Source organism: Callorhinchus milii, unplaced genomic scaffold, assembly GCF_018977255.1.
Source record: "Callorhinchus milii isolate IMCB2004 unplaced genomic scaffold, IMCB_Cmil_1.0 Scaffold3, whole genome shotgun sequence".
NCBI lineage: Eukaryota > Metazoa > Chordata > Chondrichthyes > Chimaeriformes > Callorhinchidae > Callorhinchus > Callorhinchus milii.
Window position 1 is genome coordinate 95,893,494 of NW_024704744.1, and position 18,979 is coordinate 95,912,472.

Here is an 18,979-nt window from a genome sequence, read left to right on the forward strand (position 1 = left end):
GAAACCTTGGGCAAGTTTCCTTACTCCACACAGAGCCTAATAATAATCCCTCCAAAACCAAAAACAATAATAAATTGGTCATTTTTTAATCTACGACTGTTTGTGGGACATTGCTGTGCGCAATTGGCTGCCGCGTTCACCCACAAATATACAGTCAATTCACTTTACAGTCTATTCTGTGAAGCGCTTTGGGACGTCCTCCCGACGTGAAAAGCGCTATATCAAATGCAAGGATTATTATTATTATTTAGATGAGAGGTTTACCAATAAAATATACAGTCACTGAAATTCACGATAAGTCCTGCAAAGTGCTTTGAGGTGTCTTCCTGATATCGAAGGTACATATCAACTGAATGGACGATAAGGATTTATTGATTGGAAACTAACTTAAATCTAACCAGGGCTTTTTAGGCTGGCGCGATTGATGTGAATAACTGATCAACCTGCTCATTACTCAAGATTTGGTAGTCCAAGATTTGGTTTAATATCATCTAATCTAACAGCCACCTTACGGAGGTTCCCAATTGGGGTTCAGAAACAAGTGGGTGAGACTCAAAACCTCAGCACTGTGAAACAAATAGTGTTCAATAAATGTACAACTCAAATTGGATTCACATAAGGAATTGACGCTCTGAACCCATATCAAGAAATGATCTGTCTACCCAAACCACCCTTTAGTGGTGGTCATTATTAATAATATCATTGACAAAAAACAGGGAAGGAAAAGCAGGAGATTCAAACTGCCCACAAGGGACTAGATGGAAACTGGGTGGAAACTGCTCAAGCTATCTTCTTAGTCTTATGAGACCATGTTTATCAAACCGGTTGTTAATAAGGTGCAGAGCCTGGGAAGGGGAAAGGATATAAAAGGAATGCTGCAGGTCAGGAAAACGGAGATGAAAAAGAAAACTAAAAAATATGAATTAAATTTATAATGGTTGCATTAATTGTCTTAAGCTTTCAGGCGTTGGATCAATGAGCCATTCTTGCTAACTACATCCCAATGATCGTAATACGAGATGTTAAACCAAGGTCCCGTCTGCCCTCTGAGGTGGACGCTAAAGATCCCACGGCACTATTCGAAAAGAGAACGGGAGGTTTCCCTGGTGTCCTGGCCAACAAATCCTCCAAATAAAATAAACAATCACTCGCTCCATGGCTGTCTGTGCGCAATTAGCTGTCGTGTTTCCCTCTCAAAAATACCTACCACTTTACAGTATATCCTGTGAAGCGCTTTGAGATACCTCGCTGACCTGATGTGTGGTGTCAAATGCAAGGATTATTTCTTATCATCTTCAGTTCCTTCCACCTGTTCCATCCTCTGCAAGGCCTTGCCAAGTCAGAATCTCTATTCTTCCACTCGACCTTTTTGAAGCTTCAGTGACGAAAACCAAAACCCAGTTCAGTTCCCTGATGCGTCTCTCCATTCTCGGTGGACGTCACCCAACCATAACAACAGCTGGCACTTTGGCACCCGTCACCAGTTCTGTGCATCTGTGGTGATCTGGCAGAGGGCTCTGTAGGCAAGGAATCGTCCATTCCCACGTGCCTGCGTAATCGCTGATCTATCAGATGGGCAGGTGTGCCTCGTGGTAATATTGTGCGCTGTTTAAACAAGATAAGGGCTGCAACAAGGCTTCTGGAACACATGTAACTTGAACATGGCACGCATTGAGATGGCACTGATTGTGGCCAATGCAATTACTCCCTTTTTTTTAAATACCAGATAATGTCCGGCAGATGAACAAAGGCTACTTACACAAAAGAATATTGAATCAAATGGGTTTCGGCTTCAGAGCAATATGTGTAGTTTAGTAGATTTGCGGTAATGATTTAAATGCACGAAGGATGTAACCTATGCGATGTATATGTTGGCGACATGCATACTGTGGGAATTGAAGTTTTGTTTTTTTAAAACAAAAATATCTCCTTGCAAAGCAACACGCTTGCGGGGGAAAAAAAATGTTTATCGCCATTCTAAAACAATGGATAGGTACCGTCAGTGTTTCTATTAATATCATTGCTGAGGAAAGGAAATACTTTTGCATTTTGGCTTGGGACAGAAACGCTATTGGTGTCCCCAAAGAGTTATACAATGAAAGCGTATGAGGTTTACATACCCTAATCTGTACGTTTTTTTTGATTGAAAATTAAAAAGTAATTTATCAGAATTTTTTTTTTTTTTTTTAAAAGTGTGCACGAAAGGTCAGGCTGTTACTGGGCAGTACCGGATGCTTGCAAAACACGGTGGATATGTGTGGGTGGAGACCCAAGGGACTGTCATCTACAACAGCCGTAATTCACAGCCACAGTGCATTGTCTGTGTCAACTACGTACTGAGGTAGGTTTGCATTGTAATGGCGGTAATGTACAGCGCCAGGAAATTAATCAAGGGAAATGTCGGGACTAAAATTAACCTATTTTAATACCCTTGAGTCCAGCACACTCTCGTCCTAGAATTTGTGCGTAGAAACAGCAAGGAGTGAAGCATTCCATCAAAAAAAAAATTGCGTTTGATCTCGTGTGGCGTGATCTTTGACCCACACTGCCAGCAAACAAGAAAAAAGGACATGGTTTGAGGATGAGTTGAAGGTCCTTCCTTTCCTCTTTTTTTGTACAAATCACTCAAAAGTACTAAGTAAGTAGAATGGGCAACTGGACAAATTCACTGAAGCACAGAGAACAGGCACAATTCGAAGGCAAACAGGAGCTGGAAGCCAAATCGTCAACCAATTTGTGTAGTTTAAATATACTGTAAATCAGTATTTAAAAGTAACTGCGCAAAAGAAAGGCAAACATCAGACGTTGATAGGTGTTAAAAATGGGAGTGATAATTATGGACGAAAAGCGGCTTTGTGAAGTAAATGCTAATCATTCTGTTAGATGGATTTCAAATGCAAAAAGGCCCATAGATGTCCCAAGATAATATGGTAATACTGTTATGAGGCTTCCATTTATTGACTAGAAATGTCTCTCACACCCATCTATTAAAGAAAATGTTCAGGTCATTTTAATGAGTTAAACAACCTGCTGGTTGAATATTCTTGGAAACTCATCTGGTCATTCCCAACTAAGGACCAACAACCTTTACTTTGCCAAGTCAAATCTGCTTTGCAGTATGTATCATTTAACCCTTCTGTGTCTGAACGTCATATTCAAAAGGGACATAGAGAACACATGTGAATGCTGCCAACCCTGGTAACTGATTAAAAAGCAGAGTTAAACATTTCATTCAAATCTGAACTCGTGGGGTCTAAAACACACAAACTGGAAGTGGGTTTAATTAACACAATGAATTGGATTTATAAATCACATTTTAGACTTTAATGTTTATTGTAAACTAATAGCAGGCAGAGTTGTCTCACTTGCAGTCTAATAAGAGGGTTCATGGTTATTAAATGCTGTGCTTATTTGAACTTATAACTTATTGTAATAATATTCTTGCTCAATTTGAATCTGCTGAACCTTGTGCAAGTTCCAAACCAATTATCCGTGCAAATAAAAATGTTTTTAATGGTTGAGCTGTGACCAAAGGCAGCAGGAGAATCCGCTCACGCCCCAAATTTATCTTTGCACATCTGTGAATAATCATCAGGTGTAACTGCGGAGTCCTGTGGCTCAGTGATTAGAGCACTCGCCTCGCAAGCAAGAGACTTGGTTTCAATTCCCAGTTGGGGCAAGTTTCCTTACTCCGTACGCCTCTGTTCACCCAGCAGTAAGGAGGAACCCGTTCGTTAGTCGATTGGCGGATCGCTTTTCCGGGGGTAATAATTTCGCCTTCAAAAAAAATTAATTGGTCCCTTCGAATCCATAACTGTTTGTGGACTTTATTGGCTGCCGTGTTTTGCCGACAAAATATACAGCTAATTCACTTTACAGTGTATTACCATAATACAAGGATTGTTATTATCAAGGTTTATATAGAACTTAGCTCCTTCTGCAATGAGAGGGCAGCGCAATGAGAAGTTTCCAAGCCATTTGTTCTTGACTCCTGCAGTGATGTAGAAGAGAAAAATGTGATGTTCTCCATGGATCAGACAGAGTCTCTGTTCAAGCCTTGCCTGCCTCTGAGGAACGTGAATGGCAGGTACATCAATGGTGCTTCAGTGCCAGATGACAGCGAGCTCCTGTTCAGCAAGCTGAAGGAAGAACCGGAAGAATTGGCGCAACTTGCACCCACTGCTGGCGATGCCATCATTTCTCTCGACTTTGGCATCAATGGTATGCACTGGCCTCTGCTGTAAATTGTTAGGATTCAAAACTGAGCCATTGCTATTTATTTCAACTTTCTGAGGCACCTTCACTTAAATAAACATTTTTTTGTACCTTTTTTCCTCCTATTGTTTTAACAACAATCTCTTTGCGTGTGTGTATAGGGGGGCGGGTGGGGGGATGCGGGGTGGCATTGTGGTGGTCTTGGTTAAACTCTGTACATTGTCTTGGTATGGCTCTTTATCACTAGTACAAAACCTTCTCACTCCCATTTTCTTTACCCAGAGGAGAGGATAATTAATGACTAGAACTGGTTGCTGAGGCTAAGACACTGGACTCATTCAGAAAGCAGTTCAGTACTGTGATGGGAGGATGCCTGGGGTGGGTATTCTGTAGGGATGAGATCAGATGGGGCAAAGAGCCATCATCCAAACTAATCTTGCGATCTTGGAGTTATGCCAAGTTCCTGCCAATCTCACAAAGAGGCGCAGTAGTGTTGCCCTTTAGGGTAGTTGGGGGAAGAAATCAATAGAAGTACAAAGAGTAGGAAGAGTGTACAAACATCCTGGGTTTCATGGTCAAGTGCGATATCTCCCGATTGACCTCTTTTTGAGAAAGCCTTTAATTGTAAGAGGTGTAACCGCAAATGAAAATAAAAACAAATCCGCAGGAGGTTGGCAGTGATACTCAACAGGAACGGTTCAAAGAGTGAAGGATCCTTTCCCCAGGAGCAGGAAGTATTCTATGATTCAATTCATACACGTATCCAAGTAGATTAATGGGCAAAGGAACTGTTTGGGAAGCACAATCCAAAACAATACCCAATTAAATTTTTATAGCAGCTTCCATGTCGGGAGGACGTCCCAAAGGGCGGAAGTCCAAGCACACGTCCACGCAAAACAGAAAGAAGCAGGTTCAAGCAAGTTTGATTCGAGTTAGCCGATATGTCGGGAATTGAGATGCTTCAACAACCCAAGGTTAGGCAGGCAATTTATCACCTGGCGTTCCCGTTCCTCAGGTCTCTTGCTGGAAAGTACGTCTGAATCAACATAGGGTAGGCATAAGATCAGTTGTATTGATCGCTGGTGATTGAATAGTCCACCAAAACTCACTGTAAAGGCCCACGCATAAATAACCATTTGGGGAGAATACTGGAGGGTAACTGGTGACTTTGGAACAGTAACTCAATAGAAGGAAAAGAGGAATATAGGGACTCCAGGATCAGAAGTTTTTTTTCAAATCATTCCATTTACTGTATTCCTCACAAAGTGAAGTTCCTTGCAATATAAGCTGCCGAATTCGAATCCTGACACAACCTGCATTCCATACATTCAACATTTTCACTGTGTGGTGTATTAAATTTACTCCTTCTGAACTTGCGTCCATTCTCCCTTGTTGCAGAGCCAAATGCCTTCAGGAAGTGGATAGTCAAAGTACCAGAGAACAATTGGGGATTAGAAATATTGATAGGCTATGCATTATAGTGCTAAGTGGGAAACACAAATGTGATAAATAGAATTGCTCACGTACAGTCAAGCTTTCTCGTGTTTTTCTGACTAACCGTACATAACAGGGTCGATGCGACAAAATGAAAACAGCGGGAATGCTGATGAATATTACTGTTCTTTGTTGTATTTGCCAGGAAACCAGCAGCTTGAGAAAACCTCGCTTTACAACAAGGGAGCTATGCCTCCACCAAACAAGCAGTGGCCGGTGGAAATCACAAAACCCAAGGGGCAGAAAGTAAATGGTCCAGCTGAGCTCACCAAGCAGCCACCACTGGATCTGCACTCCTTTGTGGTGCCTCGAGTCACATCTGGCAACGCCACCCCCAGCACGTGCAGTAACAGCAATTGCTCTTCAGTAAGTGACCAGTGTGAACAGAAAGCTACCTATTTGGGATCTGGAGGGCAAAGCTCACCTGTGGTATTGCACACAATGCAAGCTGTACGCAGTTGCAAAAGAAATTACAACAACCACCACCACCACCATTTACATAGCACCACCTTTCACGCAGGGTAACGTTCCAGAGGGCTTAAATTCCTGACATAATATGCATTTTAATAAAAGTCTTTCATGTGGGATGAACTTTGAGCGCTTCTCAAAAACAAAAGGAAGCACTGAGCAGGAACGAGAAATTAAAGGGTTTTGACCAAAGGTGTTTTTTTTTTAAAAAAAGAAAAAGGTTTCGAATGCAGGAATAGAAGGAGTTATGTGAAGGGATCTGGGGAGTGAGATCCAGAGAATGGGGGCATAGTTGCTGAAGGCTCAGCTAATTGAAGATACATTTGTTTTCATACAACACAAGTTGCCCGACCAGAAATGTGATGCATTTCTCCAACGATGGCTTTCTGATAAACACTGCAAATGTTTCGCAGACACTTTTGCGGGCGTTGAGTAAAAGGTCACCCGGTCACCCTTCGGAAAGCAAAGCCAAAACCAAATTCCTTCCGGACTCCAAAAACAATTGTATAAACTCATGCGCTTAAAAGAAACCTTGCTTTTGATGTGGTACCTTGTCATGTCACCGTCAAAGGCTTTCGCACAGCGAGTTGACGTGAAGATATCTAATCTGTGTCAGCACCAGCAAGAAACTGAATGACCCAATTTTTTTTAAAAAATGAAAACAAGAAAAATCCATCTTCCACTCTCCATCAATAGCATAATTAGGATAACTTCGCCTCCTCTCTATAGTGAATTTGTACTCGAGGATCAAATAGTTTTTTCACCTAGGATCATAAATCAAAGTCTAGTATTATGCATATCTGAGACCAAAATCACACATAATCACCGATTCTCTAGCGTTGGTGCAATTAATTTAGCCTCGATCTGGATTCTCATTGTGTTCTCTGCAACAGTTGAAGCCGATAGTTAGAATAGTTGCATTTGATATGGCAACTTACGTCAAAACATATCTTAAAACTCCGCAGAATTTTTCCGTAATGTGTAACAATTAGCTGTTTATAGGCAAACAAAAACAGCCAATTCTGTGCACAGCTACAACCCATAAACATCCAGGGGGTGAACAGCAATTTAACTGGAGGATTATTGACGAGGAAAAACTCTAGCGATTAGTGTCACGAGTTCTTTACTGTTCATCTGAACAGGTGGATGGGACCTCTTAGAGTTAAACCTTTGCAATCTGTGCAACTTCTCGTGTGGTTGTTGAAACTGGGTTCTCAATCACAACAGTACTTTTGTCTACTGCCTGGGATTCGACCTGACATTGGTCAGTTTCGGGAGACAAACATAAGCAATAGTCAGTACTGATCAGTGAAATGCTATAGCAAAAGGATGAATCTGATTGTTCCTCAGCAGAATCCCTTGTAAAAATGCTTCCTTTACTTTCCCATTGTAGCCGAGTAGTCCTGGTGACTATTACAGTTCCATGGACAATGATCTCAAGATTGAGCTGACTGAAAAGCTTTTCTCAATGGACACTCAAGCAAAGAACCAATGCAGCCAACAGGTCAGTTCAATAACGTTTCGAAGCAAACGTTAAAGCCAACGCCATTCAGTTGGGAGAGATTCCTTGTCCTTGTAGATTCCTTAAAAGATAGCAATAGGGCATAATTCTCGATTTAACGTACAATAAACTCAGTGCCGTTTTACGTTTTGAGATGGCTTTCACTCGGTGGAGGTAGGGTTTCATCGTTCATCTCAAACCTAGTGTATGGATTTCTTTAGAAACACAAGAAAGCTTGGGCTACGCATTATGAGAACATAAGTTGTCACAAAACGTTTGCAGGAAAAATGACACTTCATCTTGATTGAGAAATCTTTGGTATACATCGAATACGGTTGTTTTTTGCTCCCTTTTTTTCCCCCCGGGTCACACATGCTGTTTCTTTAGGTTAAATTCATTTTGATTGGATGTGTTGTTAGGTAGACCAACCTGTACAACGCAGAAGGGGTGAATCTATTGCTCACGTGTAATAGGACGGACCTAATCTTTCCTGTGCGGCTCTTAATTTGTTGTCCTAGGTGGAGTTGAGTGACCTGGATCTTGAAACTCTGGCTCCCTACATTCCGATGGACGGGGAAGATTTCCAGCTGAGCCCCATCTGCTGCGAGGAGCCACCCACCTCCGAGAATACATCTGAAACTCAGAAGTGCTGCACCAACATCAACAGCCTGTTCCAGCCACTCGCTCCCAATTCTGTGCTGCCTTCGAGCCTGATTTCCGCACAGCCCAGCAAGTACTGCACCACATTGAAGAAGAGCAACTTCACCCACATCCCTCCGCTGCCCCAATACCATGGGTCGGTCAACACTCCGGTGTCCTCAATGGGCGGAAGACCAAGCATCCAGTGGCCACCTGACCCGCACTTTAACTGTATACCTAAGTGGAGAATGATGGAGCAGAACGGAGGAACGTTTTTTGGAACCCCATCGGGACATCCAGCTCACTTGCAGTCATTGTACAAACAAAGGTAATGAGAAAACAATTTAAAGGCATCGTAGTATAATGCTTGTTCGGGGCAAGACCCCACAGTTTATATCACAGGGGTTCCGGGGATGGGGTGGTGGTGGTTGGGGGGGGGAGCTTAGGAAAAATAGACTTTTCTCGCCCGAGAAAACAGAAGATACGATTTTAAAAACAGACAAACTGGTATTCACCAACCGGGCCAAACACTGAACAAGTCACAGCCCTTCAAAGTAATGTGTTGCATGAAACGGATCAACTTTTTGACATGTTAAGACTGCACTGTAGCTGATGCAGATATCATCGATATTAACTGCAAGAGGTAAATCCAGTTACTTAAAGCTGACTGCCTCGAGACTGGCGCAACCTCATTTAAAGGAAGATATCAGCACAAATTCGGTCTTATCTAATGACTCAGCAGAAAGAGTCTGGTTTGAATGCAGTAAACCAACTAGAAATAACACATACATACTATTCGAAAAATCTTGTCTTGCAAATACAATAAGACAACTATTCTCCCACCACACACACCCCCCCCACCCCCACCCCACCCCCCCACTAGCAACCCTCCAACTCTCTCTATTGTACATTCTTGAATTTAAAAGAAATGTACGGGTTTATGAGTTTTAGCATAAAGTAGATTAACAGTGCAGTTGAAGTAACGTCGCAAACTTTGAGCCTTGCTTAATTTCAAGTGCTATTGTAGCTTGGAATCAAAGCATGGGGTAATTTATTAATGTTGAGTAAATGCAAAATGCAATCAAACCATCAAATGCAGGTGTAAAGCAATTAGTGTAGATTCATGGATTCATAGAATAGATTTTAACAAAATTAAATAGTTGCTGTAAATGAACACAGAGAATTAATTGTAAATTATTTAATTCTGCAGTTAGCTGAAATTGTTCCATTTGTGTAAGTGCATTGCAGGTCTCATGAAGAAGCCCTTAATTATTTTTGCTGAGAATTATATGAACACATGAGCGCTAATTTGGGTAATGGCACAGAAAGTCCTCGCTGAGCTCGAAATTGCATCCAGATACAAGTCAATATGGTTTTAAAATATAAGACTGTGCAGAATCGTGAAGAAGGCTTAGTCTTTACAAGGAAGCCAGTTATATTATTGTATTATTTTGTGTTATGTTCATTATTTAAGGGCAAAATAGTCTTATAGGCTAAGACCATGTGGAATTTGGGGCCTGTGGTCTGCATTTGCCTCGGTTGGGAAGTGTCAGGAGATTCCCTACATGAATGCGGAAAGTGGAAGGAAAGATTAATTAATTCTCTTCACACTTCTATTAAAGGCCCACCTTCCACTGGCAGTGGTAGAGATGGAGTCCTGTAGCTTAGCGGTTAGAGAACTCGCCTCGCAAGCGAGAAGACCTGGGTTCGATTCCTGGTAGGGGGCGAAACATTGGGCAAGTTGCCTTACTCCACACTTGTTTACCTTGCAGTAAGTAGGAACACGGTTGTTAGTTGATTGGCGGATTCCTTTATCGGGGGTAATAATCCCTTCAAAAAATAATAATAATAATAATTTGGTCACTCAAGCCATGACTGTTTGTGGAACCTGCTGTGCGCAATTGGTTGCCACGTTTCCCCTCAAAATATACAGTCAATTCGCTTTACAGCATATTCCGTGAATTGCTTTGAGATGGCTCGAAGATGTGATAAGGCGCTATATCAAATGCAAGGATTATTATTAGTAGTAGTAGTAAGTAGTCGTATTAGAGAGGCCTTGAAGCTGGTTGTACGCTGGGCTGTTGAAGTAGAGAGATTGACAAGAGGAAAGGGAGAGAGAGATGAAAAACAAAACACTTTCTAAAAACAAAACAAAAATTCACAGGATGCCTCTGCAATGTGTCAAGTCCCTGGAGAACTTTGGACAACATGGGAAAGACATCAGCCCTGCGCTGACTGCCTTCACAAACAACTTGAAACGTAAACGACAGCTGGAATTTGGAGAGCAGACATTATCCCTCTCAGCGGTGAGTCTATTTTCAAACTGCTTTGCTGAAAATATTATCGGACTGCAAATGATTAACCGTCAGCACTCGTGAGACGATGTACCCCGTGTGAAGGGGCTGTGCAAGCGAGTTGTTGTGGTGGTTGATTAAAAACCGTTCGGAACGATGAGTCTAAAGATAAAACAAGTGTTTTGCAAACTCTTCTGTGGTGAAACGCCCACTGGTCAGACATAAGAATGCACGGAATGAGAAAAAGGCCATTCAGCCCATGAAAGCTGTTCATTTCACAAACGAGCACAAACCTATTGCGTCGTGACCTGCGATCCATTAATCTTATACCCCGGGGAACGAGGGCAGACTGGCTATAGGGGAAATTGGGAAATTGGGGGGAAAGGGAGGGGAGGGGAAGGGGGGTTGGCTGATGGCATGGTCGAAGAGGAGGGTCTTGAGGCAGGACTTGAAGGAGGCTAAGGAGGGGGCGAGACGGAGTGACTGGGGGATGGAATTCCAGAGGTTGGGGGCAGAAGGTTCTCCTGCCAATGGTGGGGCGGGTGGGGCGGGGGCGTGGGGCAGGCCTGAACACCGCAGAACCCAATAATCGAAGTGACTGACAGCTCGGTCCAGACCACCGTGGCCCAGAGCCCACCTTCACTGAGGAGCGACAGCTAATCATTGCTCGGATCCCGCTCTCAGCACCCCCGTTTTACCTGAAATTCCTGAGCCCTTTCCATCCACCGCTGCTGAGGGCACTTTCATCAAGGTGCTCGCTGACCCCCCCCCCCCCCCCCAAAGCAATCAAATTGGAAAAACTCTGAAAATAAATCTTTCCATCTCCACGACTTAACTTTTAAACCGGAGTTCATTCCTTCGACAGAATTCCCCTACCACCTCCGCACCCTCCCCCCAACAACCCTCTGACGTTAGCAGCACAGAACTTGTTAGCCACAAATTCTACCTGGTCTTTGGCTAGAAAAGCATTTTGTCTTGAAGTTTAACATGGCATAGAATGGTGGAAAATTGTTCGATTCAGTCTTGTTTGGAAAGTTCTTGTTTAGAAATCGTGCTGTTCTTATTGAACGCTGCGATAAGATTCTTACCAACTCTTTCTAAGAGCTGCGACTAACCCGCCTCCGAATTTAAGAAACTTCTCCAATTTTGTGCTCCTTTTATTTTTAAAACAAAATGCTCTAACAGTCTACGGCTCGGATGAAATTTCACACCTAAGATGTTCTTGTGGGTTATTTGCTCGTCTTAGTTAGTTTGCACATCAAGTAGCGAGCCCGACGTGTGCACTAACTGTGAAATAGAAAATAGAATAATGGTCCTTCACGCAATGTGACAATTGTCAACAGTAATAACTAAAAACGTTCAGGTAAATCAGCAAACACAAATTCATTCCACACACATGTCTTGTTCACACCCAAGCTGAAGAACATCTTACTCATAGAGCGATAGCCATGGAAACAGGCCAGTTGGCCCAAGTAGTCTGTGATGGGACTTACTGCAAGATGACTCACTGGAACACGGCAACTCAGCGTTGCACTTACGGCTATTTGAGCTCAGATTCCTGTTTTGTTTTGCGCTCTTAAAATTTATATTTATCAAGACAACCTCCAAGGAAATCCGAGACAATCGCTTGTCACATTGCAGTCACACTTGAGAAAAAGAATGATATCTAAGACATTCTCACAGCTGTAGCTTGGAGGGTTTTCCCGGTGTCAAAACGCTAATGATGAGTTGTTTTTTTTATTTCGCGAGGGTTTGTTTCTGAAAGACTATTTCTCTTTAAGGAGTGCCCATTTGAGTATCCGCAGAGAAGTAACACTCCTGCACAGTTCTTGTGGAAGAGGATGAAAGCCATCAAATGTGAAACAAGCTCCACACTAATGGAGAAGAAATCCTTGAGCACAGGTTCTCTTACAGGTAAGGGAATAGATAAACATCGCCATTCGTTTTTTATCCCCTCTCACCCCCGTCCTCCCATGTCACTTCACACCGATAGCAATAACAGGTTCCACATAGAGCTTAGGACCATTAAAATGCAATTTCATCGAACAACGCAGAATCAAATCATTTTGACGCCGATGTGCGCAATTGGCTGCTGCATTTCGCCCACAAATATACAGTCAATTCACTTTACAGTCTATTCTGTGAAGCGCTTTGAGATGTCTATAAGATGTGAAGAACATTATATCAAATGCAAGGATTATTATTATTATTATTTTACGACCAAAAGTGAAAGGTTAGAGTGTTTCCAAAGTTGCTGCTGAACTTCTAAACCAAACAGAAAGAAAACTACTTTGTAAAATAACTTCCTCTAAATGTGCTATGATCACTATGATCCACACTTAATGCAGAGGACACGAGTGTAATCCGAGTCAAGTGGTTGAATTTTGAGATGACAACTCGTTCGGGGAACTGTGGAACCAGACAGGGCAGCAACATATCCCCCAGTGGTGACTTTGCCGACACCGTTGTGAAAATTGTGACTTGTAAAGTATTGATTAAAAAAAAAACGGCAGTTAAATTAACATGCGAGTCAATAACTAAATACATGGACATGTCCTCAAGTGTGGACCACTCCACCACTCCCTCCCCCCAATCCTGTCGCAACTCAGTCACACATCAGTCTCAACACATGAGGCCTGCAATGTATTGGGATACCGGCAAGATATCGAGTTAATCCAATGCCTCAGTAACCAGTGCTCTGCAGATCGGAAGGGTGTGGCCAGTTTCAAGTGAAACCATTGCAACATCGTCTAAAGAGGTGGGATAGAAAGGGGAAGATAGAAGAGCGGTCGGAGCTATAAACGATTGTAGTTCTCATAATTCTGAACGACGTCCAAGTGCGTTCGTTAAGGCAGCTCAATCCACCATTTCACAACTTCCACTGGGTCTTATGCGAGTCTACACACGCGACTATCTGAGTAACTGCGGTCAAACGGACAAGGTTAACATCTCCCAAGTTTCTCTTTTGAATCTGTATAATTTGGTCACTTCGATCCACGACTCTTTGTGGGGACACCGCTGTGCGCAATCGTCTGCCGCGTTTCGCCCACAAAATATACAGTCAATTCATTTTACGGACTATATAAATATTAAAAAAAACGCAAAATACTGCAGATGCTGGAAATCTGAAACAAAAACAGAAGTGGCCGGGAACACTCAGCAGGTCAGGCAGCATCCATGGTTAGAGAGGTAGGAGGGGGCAAGGCCATAGATGCCTCGATTTGCTCAAAGCCATCCACTCCATCCCACGGTCCCTTCGCCTCGCTTCCTCCCTCGCCTCCTTCAAGGCCGGTCTCAAGACCCTTCTCTTCGACCGTGCCATCGGTCTCCCTCCCACCTCTCTGCCTTGCCTCGCCCCTACAACCCACTCCCCCCACTCCCCCATGCTCGGGCCCCAACACCTGACTGTCCAGCGCTTTGGGTCGTCGCTCCCGACGTGAAAGGCGCCCTATAAATGTCATTCTGTTGTCGCTCGCTGTATTCAGTGGTGTTAAAAAAAAAACAATCGCCTCTGCAGGGATGGCAAGTCGACTCCTGGGCTCATCCTTCGTGTCCTACTCGTTGCCGGAGCTCACGAGATATGACTGTGAAGTCAACGCCCCGGTGGTGGGAAACTCAACACTTTTGCAAGGTCGTGAACTGCTCAGAGCTCTGGATCAAGCCACCTAGACCCGCTCTGCCCCCCCAAAAAAAAACTGCTGGCCTGGATTGTCACAACCGTTTCAGTTTCTAAATATATTTTTCAGAAAAAGTAGTCTTTTGTTGACATTGTGTTGACGCTGTTTAAAAGATTCTTACTCGCTCACCTTGTCCACGTCTTTGCAAACTGGCTCCCACCCCCCCCCTCCCACCCCTCTCTCTCGTTTTCTCTCTCTCTTTCTCTCTCCTCTTTGCACCCACCCCCCCCCCCCCACTCCCTACCTCTCCCCTCGCATTATTAACCTGTGTTCTATTATTCCTGCTGTCAAAACAGCTTTGTGTCTGTTTAAACTAATCTCTCTATTTTTCAATAAAGTTCCTTTATTTTTCAGAAAAGTTCTCTTTTCTTACTGGTAGCTTCACATTTTTCCTTCCTTCCTCGTTAACCCCCCCCCCCCCCCCCCACCCCCTGCTCACTCCCTCTTTGAAATTAAAAAGCAGATATCTTTCTCGAGTTTAAACAAATGCACTTAATTTCTTTTTTTTAAAGAAACGAGAGTTAAAATGTTTCCCGCCGTTTTGTTTTCCTACAGATGGTCAGTCAGTTAAAATACTAACTGCTAAAAGTTATTTTAGACAGATTTATTATTGTACGTGGACATTTTAAGTTGCACACTGTAGCTTCAATAAGCTTAGTCTTTTTGATGACTCATTTACTAAATATTAAGCTTTTAAAGATTTAATGGGGGGGGGGGGGGTGGGGGGGAGGAGGTAAGGGAGGAGTGTTGTTCTAGTCCTGGTACTTTGTAATATCCGAGGAGCAGAAGCAGAAAGGATGGCTATTAGTAGTCATATTTGCAAGGTTAAGAGTGTTTCATTATTGTGTTGGTTTTGCATTTGATTGGTATTCTGATCACTGGTAAACAAGAATAACTTGAAAGCAGGAAAAGCGGCCGATAGGCGAGTACTAACAATGCTTTATTACAAGCCTGGATTTTTTTGCTTATGTGATGCACATTAAGTGTCTATAATATAGTGAAATAAACATTTTTTAAAAAAAATATATAAAATATATATTTAGCTGTTGTATTGTTCTTTGGTCAGGTATATAATCAAGTTCTGCTATTCCGGTCAGTAACTTGTCTGGGTCCTTGCTAAATTAAGGTCAAACCTTTATGTTCTTGATGTATGTTTTTTGTAAGAATTCCGAATCATGTTATAGTCACTAGTACTTTAAAAAAAAATCCAATAAAACTGCAAAAGGAGAGTTTGAGTTCCTCACTTCCACTGAAAAACGTTCCAGTCTTGCAATTTTTCCCCAATGCCGGTTCTACTCCAGGCTGTGCAAGTGAGGGTTTTATCCAGATACTTCCCTCCTGTACACTCAACGAGGACAACAACAACAAAATTACATTTGCATAGCGCCTTTTACATCAGGAGGACACCCCAAGGCGTTCTGTTACTACCCTCGTAACTGACAGTGAAGGTTTGACCTAAATACAGATATTCAATGTCGATAAAGCTTGCCTTTAAGTTGGTGGTAAGTCTTCAAGCGCCAGATGTTTCGCTCTTTTTTTTTCCACCATACCTTGTTTTGAACAAGAACCCGACAGGTTTCATGATTTTTTTTCACAGAGAAAATGCTCATGAAGCAACAAAAAAAATGTGAAAGCACTTAAAGGCAAACTTTTGGCTTCTATTGGTTTTAATGGTGCTGTTTTCAGCATTAAAAAGGCAATGCAAGAAATCTGCTAAAATATTATGCCAGTGTTTCAGTTCTAATATTAACAGCCATAGCTTTTATTATGAATATTTAATAGCTGTGCAGCTTACCTCCTAATTATCTTATTCTGTATGGGAAATCTTAAACTAATGAGGTAATGCTTTTTTGACACCTTATTAAAGCATACAAACTTTCATGTCAAAAATCTACTTGTTGCTTTTACTATGTATGTTGGTCATTCATTTTAATGCTGCTGTGTATAACAAAATAGAGAAGTCTGTATTAAAGAACGACACTGGACTTATTTAAGAAACCACTTGAACCTGGAAGGAGAAGATGGTAAGAGCTGGTAGACTGGAGGGATAGAATAGGAGGGTTAATCATGTGAAATGCTTTGAGATGACCTCCCAGCACGAAAGCCGCTATTTCAAACGCAAGATAACTACAATAAACATTGTATTGTTTAAGAGCCTCACAGTACAGCTGCGAAATAGAACAAAATAGAACTATTTTCCCAGACAATGACAGGAGCTACGGATAAATGTATTTGAAATTTGCGCGCTCCACTTTAGTGATTTACAATTTCACTCACTGAACTACACTTGAACCCCGGAATAAAACCCATACCAGAAGGTTCAAGCAGGTGCCAGATGTACCAGGCTGATGTTAAACTGAGTCCCACTTGCCCATTCAAGTGGACATTAAAGATCCCATGGTACCATTCGAAGAGAATGTCGCAACCGCAGCAACTAATTTGGTACAGAGCCGTCCTACAAACAGCCATGAAGTGAATGACCTATTTTATTTGAGGATTGTTGACCAGGAGACTGGAAGAAACTCTTTTTTGGATAGCTTCCATGGTATCTCTGTGGTCCATATGAACAAGAGTATAGGAACTCAGCTTAATGTCTCACCTGAAGGACAGCATCCTCGAACAGTGCATTGCTGTACTGTCAAGCATTTACTGTCTGCCTAGAGTATGAATTCTAGTCCCCAAATGGATCTTAAACCCACAACCATATGATCGAGAGGGTGGGACTGAGCCAGGTTTTAAAATAAGATAAATGTATTTATTCTTCAATCACTAAACTATATAAACATCAAGCAATTGTTGATTTTTCTTTGAAATATCAAACCAGTAAAGGGGGAGGAGGGAAGAAGAGGGAAATCTACACCTGTAATATATAATAAACGTCTGATAACTCAATCCTGCCCTTAACCTGCCACAACCACATAAGTCATCATGCTGTCAATAACCGGGCCACATTTATTGATGTATGTATACATTTGCTTAACTCGCCACCTGATAACTTGTCGCTCTGAGTGCCCCCCTTTCCGTTGGAGTGATGAGTTATCAGGAATTCATTATAAATATTTAGATGCAATCAGACATAACCTCTTAAGAAAAAGAGATTGTTTGCTTCAAACCATTGCTGTCAGATATATGAATAGTGTTCCTTGAGGTGACAGGAAGGAGGACGAATTAACCAAGGAATCAAGATACATCTGAAATTAAAAATCATCGATTTCTCTTTTCCTTTCCTTTGCCACACCCCCCCCCAAAAAAATACAATATTTCAAACTATTAATGAAAATAAGGATTTGTGGAAGATTAAAGAGCAGCACCTGTACATGACAACATTTAGCTACTAGAGAGCTAAATGGCTTCAAATATTCAGGGCATATCTGTTCTCACCACCGCCCCTGTTCCCCCCCCCACCCCAAAAAAAAATCAGATGCCACATAATGAATCAGCGTAAAAAAAAATTGTTGCTGGTGCCACTTCCAGATTGTCAGGTATGAGACATTCGCTCATTTTAATCTCTGAACAGTGTGTATCCGATTTCACATTTATGAGCATTGTTTTTTGGGGTTTTGTCTCAGCCTATTCCATGCAACCGTCACCCAAATACAAGTTCTGCTCTCCTTGTCTCCTGGGCTCCAAACGTTTACAGCGGTGATCCGACCCCGGTACCAACTATCACTCCTCGTAACCTGCTCTAGTTGTTAATTACCCTCTGTTTAAACTCCTGAAATTGCCCATCACAACACCGAATCTCTTGTTCTGCAGCCCTGGAGAAAGAAGGTTAATGCTTATCCAAGTTGACACAAAAATACCAGATCTTAGCCGTTTTAATAGCTGAATGCGCAAATGCATCAAATTGTGCAAAAACACAGGAACCTGCAGGACTTGGAAAAGCCCACTTGACCCTAGCCCCAAGTTAAAATATAATTTCCCAAACAAAAAAACTTCTCTCTTATATCCCGCAATCAATCTATTTGCCAAATTTGCCCCTCTGAACTTCCTTGAGCCAACTTGCCTTCACAATTGGCCAAGCGTAGCCCACTCCACACATAGAGCAGCCTCGCTGACCCAGAATTGGCCTTTCGCTTTTTTTGTGTGGGGTGGGGGTGTGGGGGGGTGTCCACACGTGTTAGCCAGTTGTGCTTATGGACAGTTACCTCGCTATAGCATGGGATGAGATCTTCTGGATCCCAAACACCATTGTATAACGAGGTGCACTGAATTCACCTTTACTCTATTCCACCATATTAAATTGCGATTGAAATTGGACATGCTTGAGATAACATTGTTTGAACCCGCTTACCTGAAACAGGGAGTATTTTGTTGCAATGCCAGAAGTGTATTTGTCCTAGTGACGCAAGCAATGCACTTACAGGAAGCATCACCAGGCACCTGTCCTTCTGTTTGCATTGGTGATTGTACTGTAGACTAACACTGCTCGCTCTATTTCGACTTCGGGTTTTCTTTCTGTGAAGAAAAATTAAGGTTCCAGGTTATGCCGAAGCGAAAGACTAGGATATATATAAATTAGCACACTACCAAACTACTAATACTGTACCATTTCACAGGGAAGTTTTCTATCAAAAAATAACTAGGGGGAAAGGAAAAAATAAAACTATCGCCATTCATTAAAATCCGATCCATCTGGAACTGCAGCAAGTACATCTGCTAATCTGCTGTACCATTAAGTGAAGAGTTAG

General features: G+C 42.3%; 1 protein-coding gene and 1 long non-coding RNA gene across 6 annotated transcripts in view; one reads left to right on the plus strand and one right to left on the minus strand.

Moving 5' to 3' along the window:
- Positions 1-14,479, plus strand: part of epas1b (endothelial PAS domain protein 1b) — an 81,072-nt gene extending 66,593 nt beyond the window's left edge. For 4 of the 5 annotated variants that reach the window (XM_042332683.1, XM_007896864.2, XM_007896866.2 and 1 more), the window contains 8 exons: positions 2,194-2,341; positions 3,998-4,221; positions 5,855-6,075; positions 7,571-7,681; positions 8,197-8,645; positions 10,482-10,623; positions 12,393-12,525; positions 14,129-14,479. In XM_042332683.1, the coding sequence (XP_042188617.1) occupies positions 2,194-2,341; positions 3,998-4,221; positions 5,855-6,075; positions 7,571-7,681; positions 8,197-8,645; positions 10,482-10,623; positions 12,393-12,525; positions 14,129-14,280 (1,580 nt within the window). In that variant the 3' untranslated portion in view covers positions 14,281-14,479. The remainder of the gene's footprint in view (positions 1-2,193; positions 2,342-3,997; positions 4,222-5,854; positions 6,076-7,570; positions 7,682-8,196; positions 8,646-10,481; positions 10,624-12,392; positions 12,526-14,128) is intronic. The other variant, XM_007896867.2, reaches the window with a different exon arrangement.
- The window catches only part of LOC103180814, a 64,848-nt gene that overhangs the window by 3,034 nt on the left and 42,835 nt on the right, over positions 1-18,979 (minus strand). The window contains exon 2 of the long non-coding RNA XR_488142.2: positions 18,583-18,746. This is a non-coding gene — a long non-coding RNA (uncharacterized LOC103180814). The remainder of the gene's footprint in view (positions 1-18,582; positions 18,747-18,979) is intronic.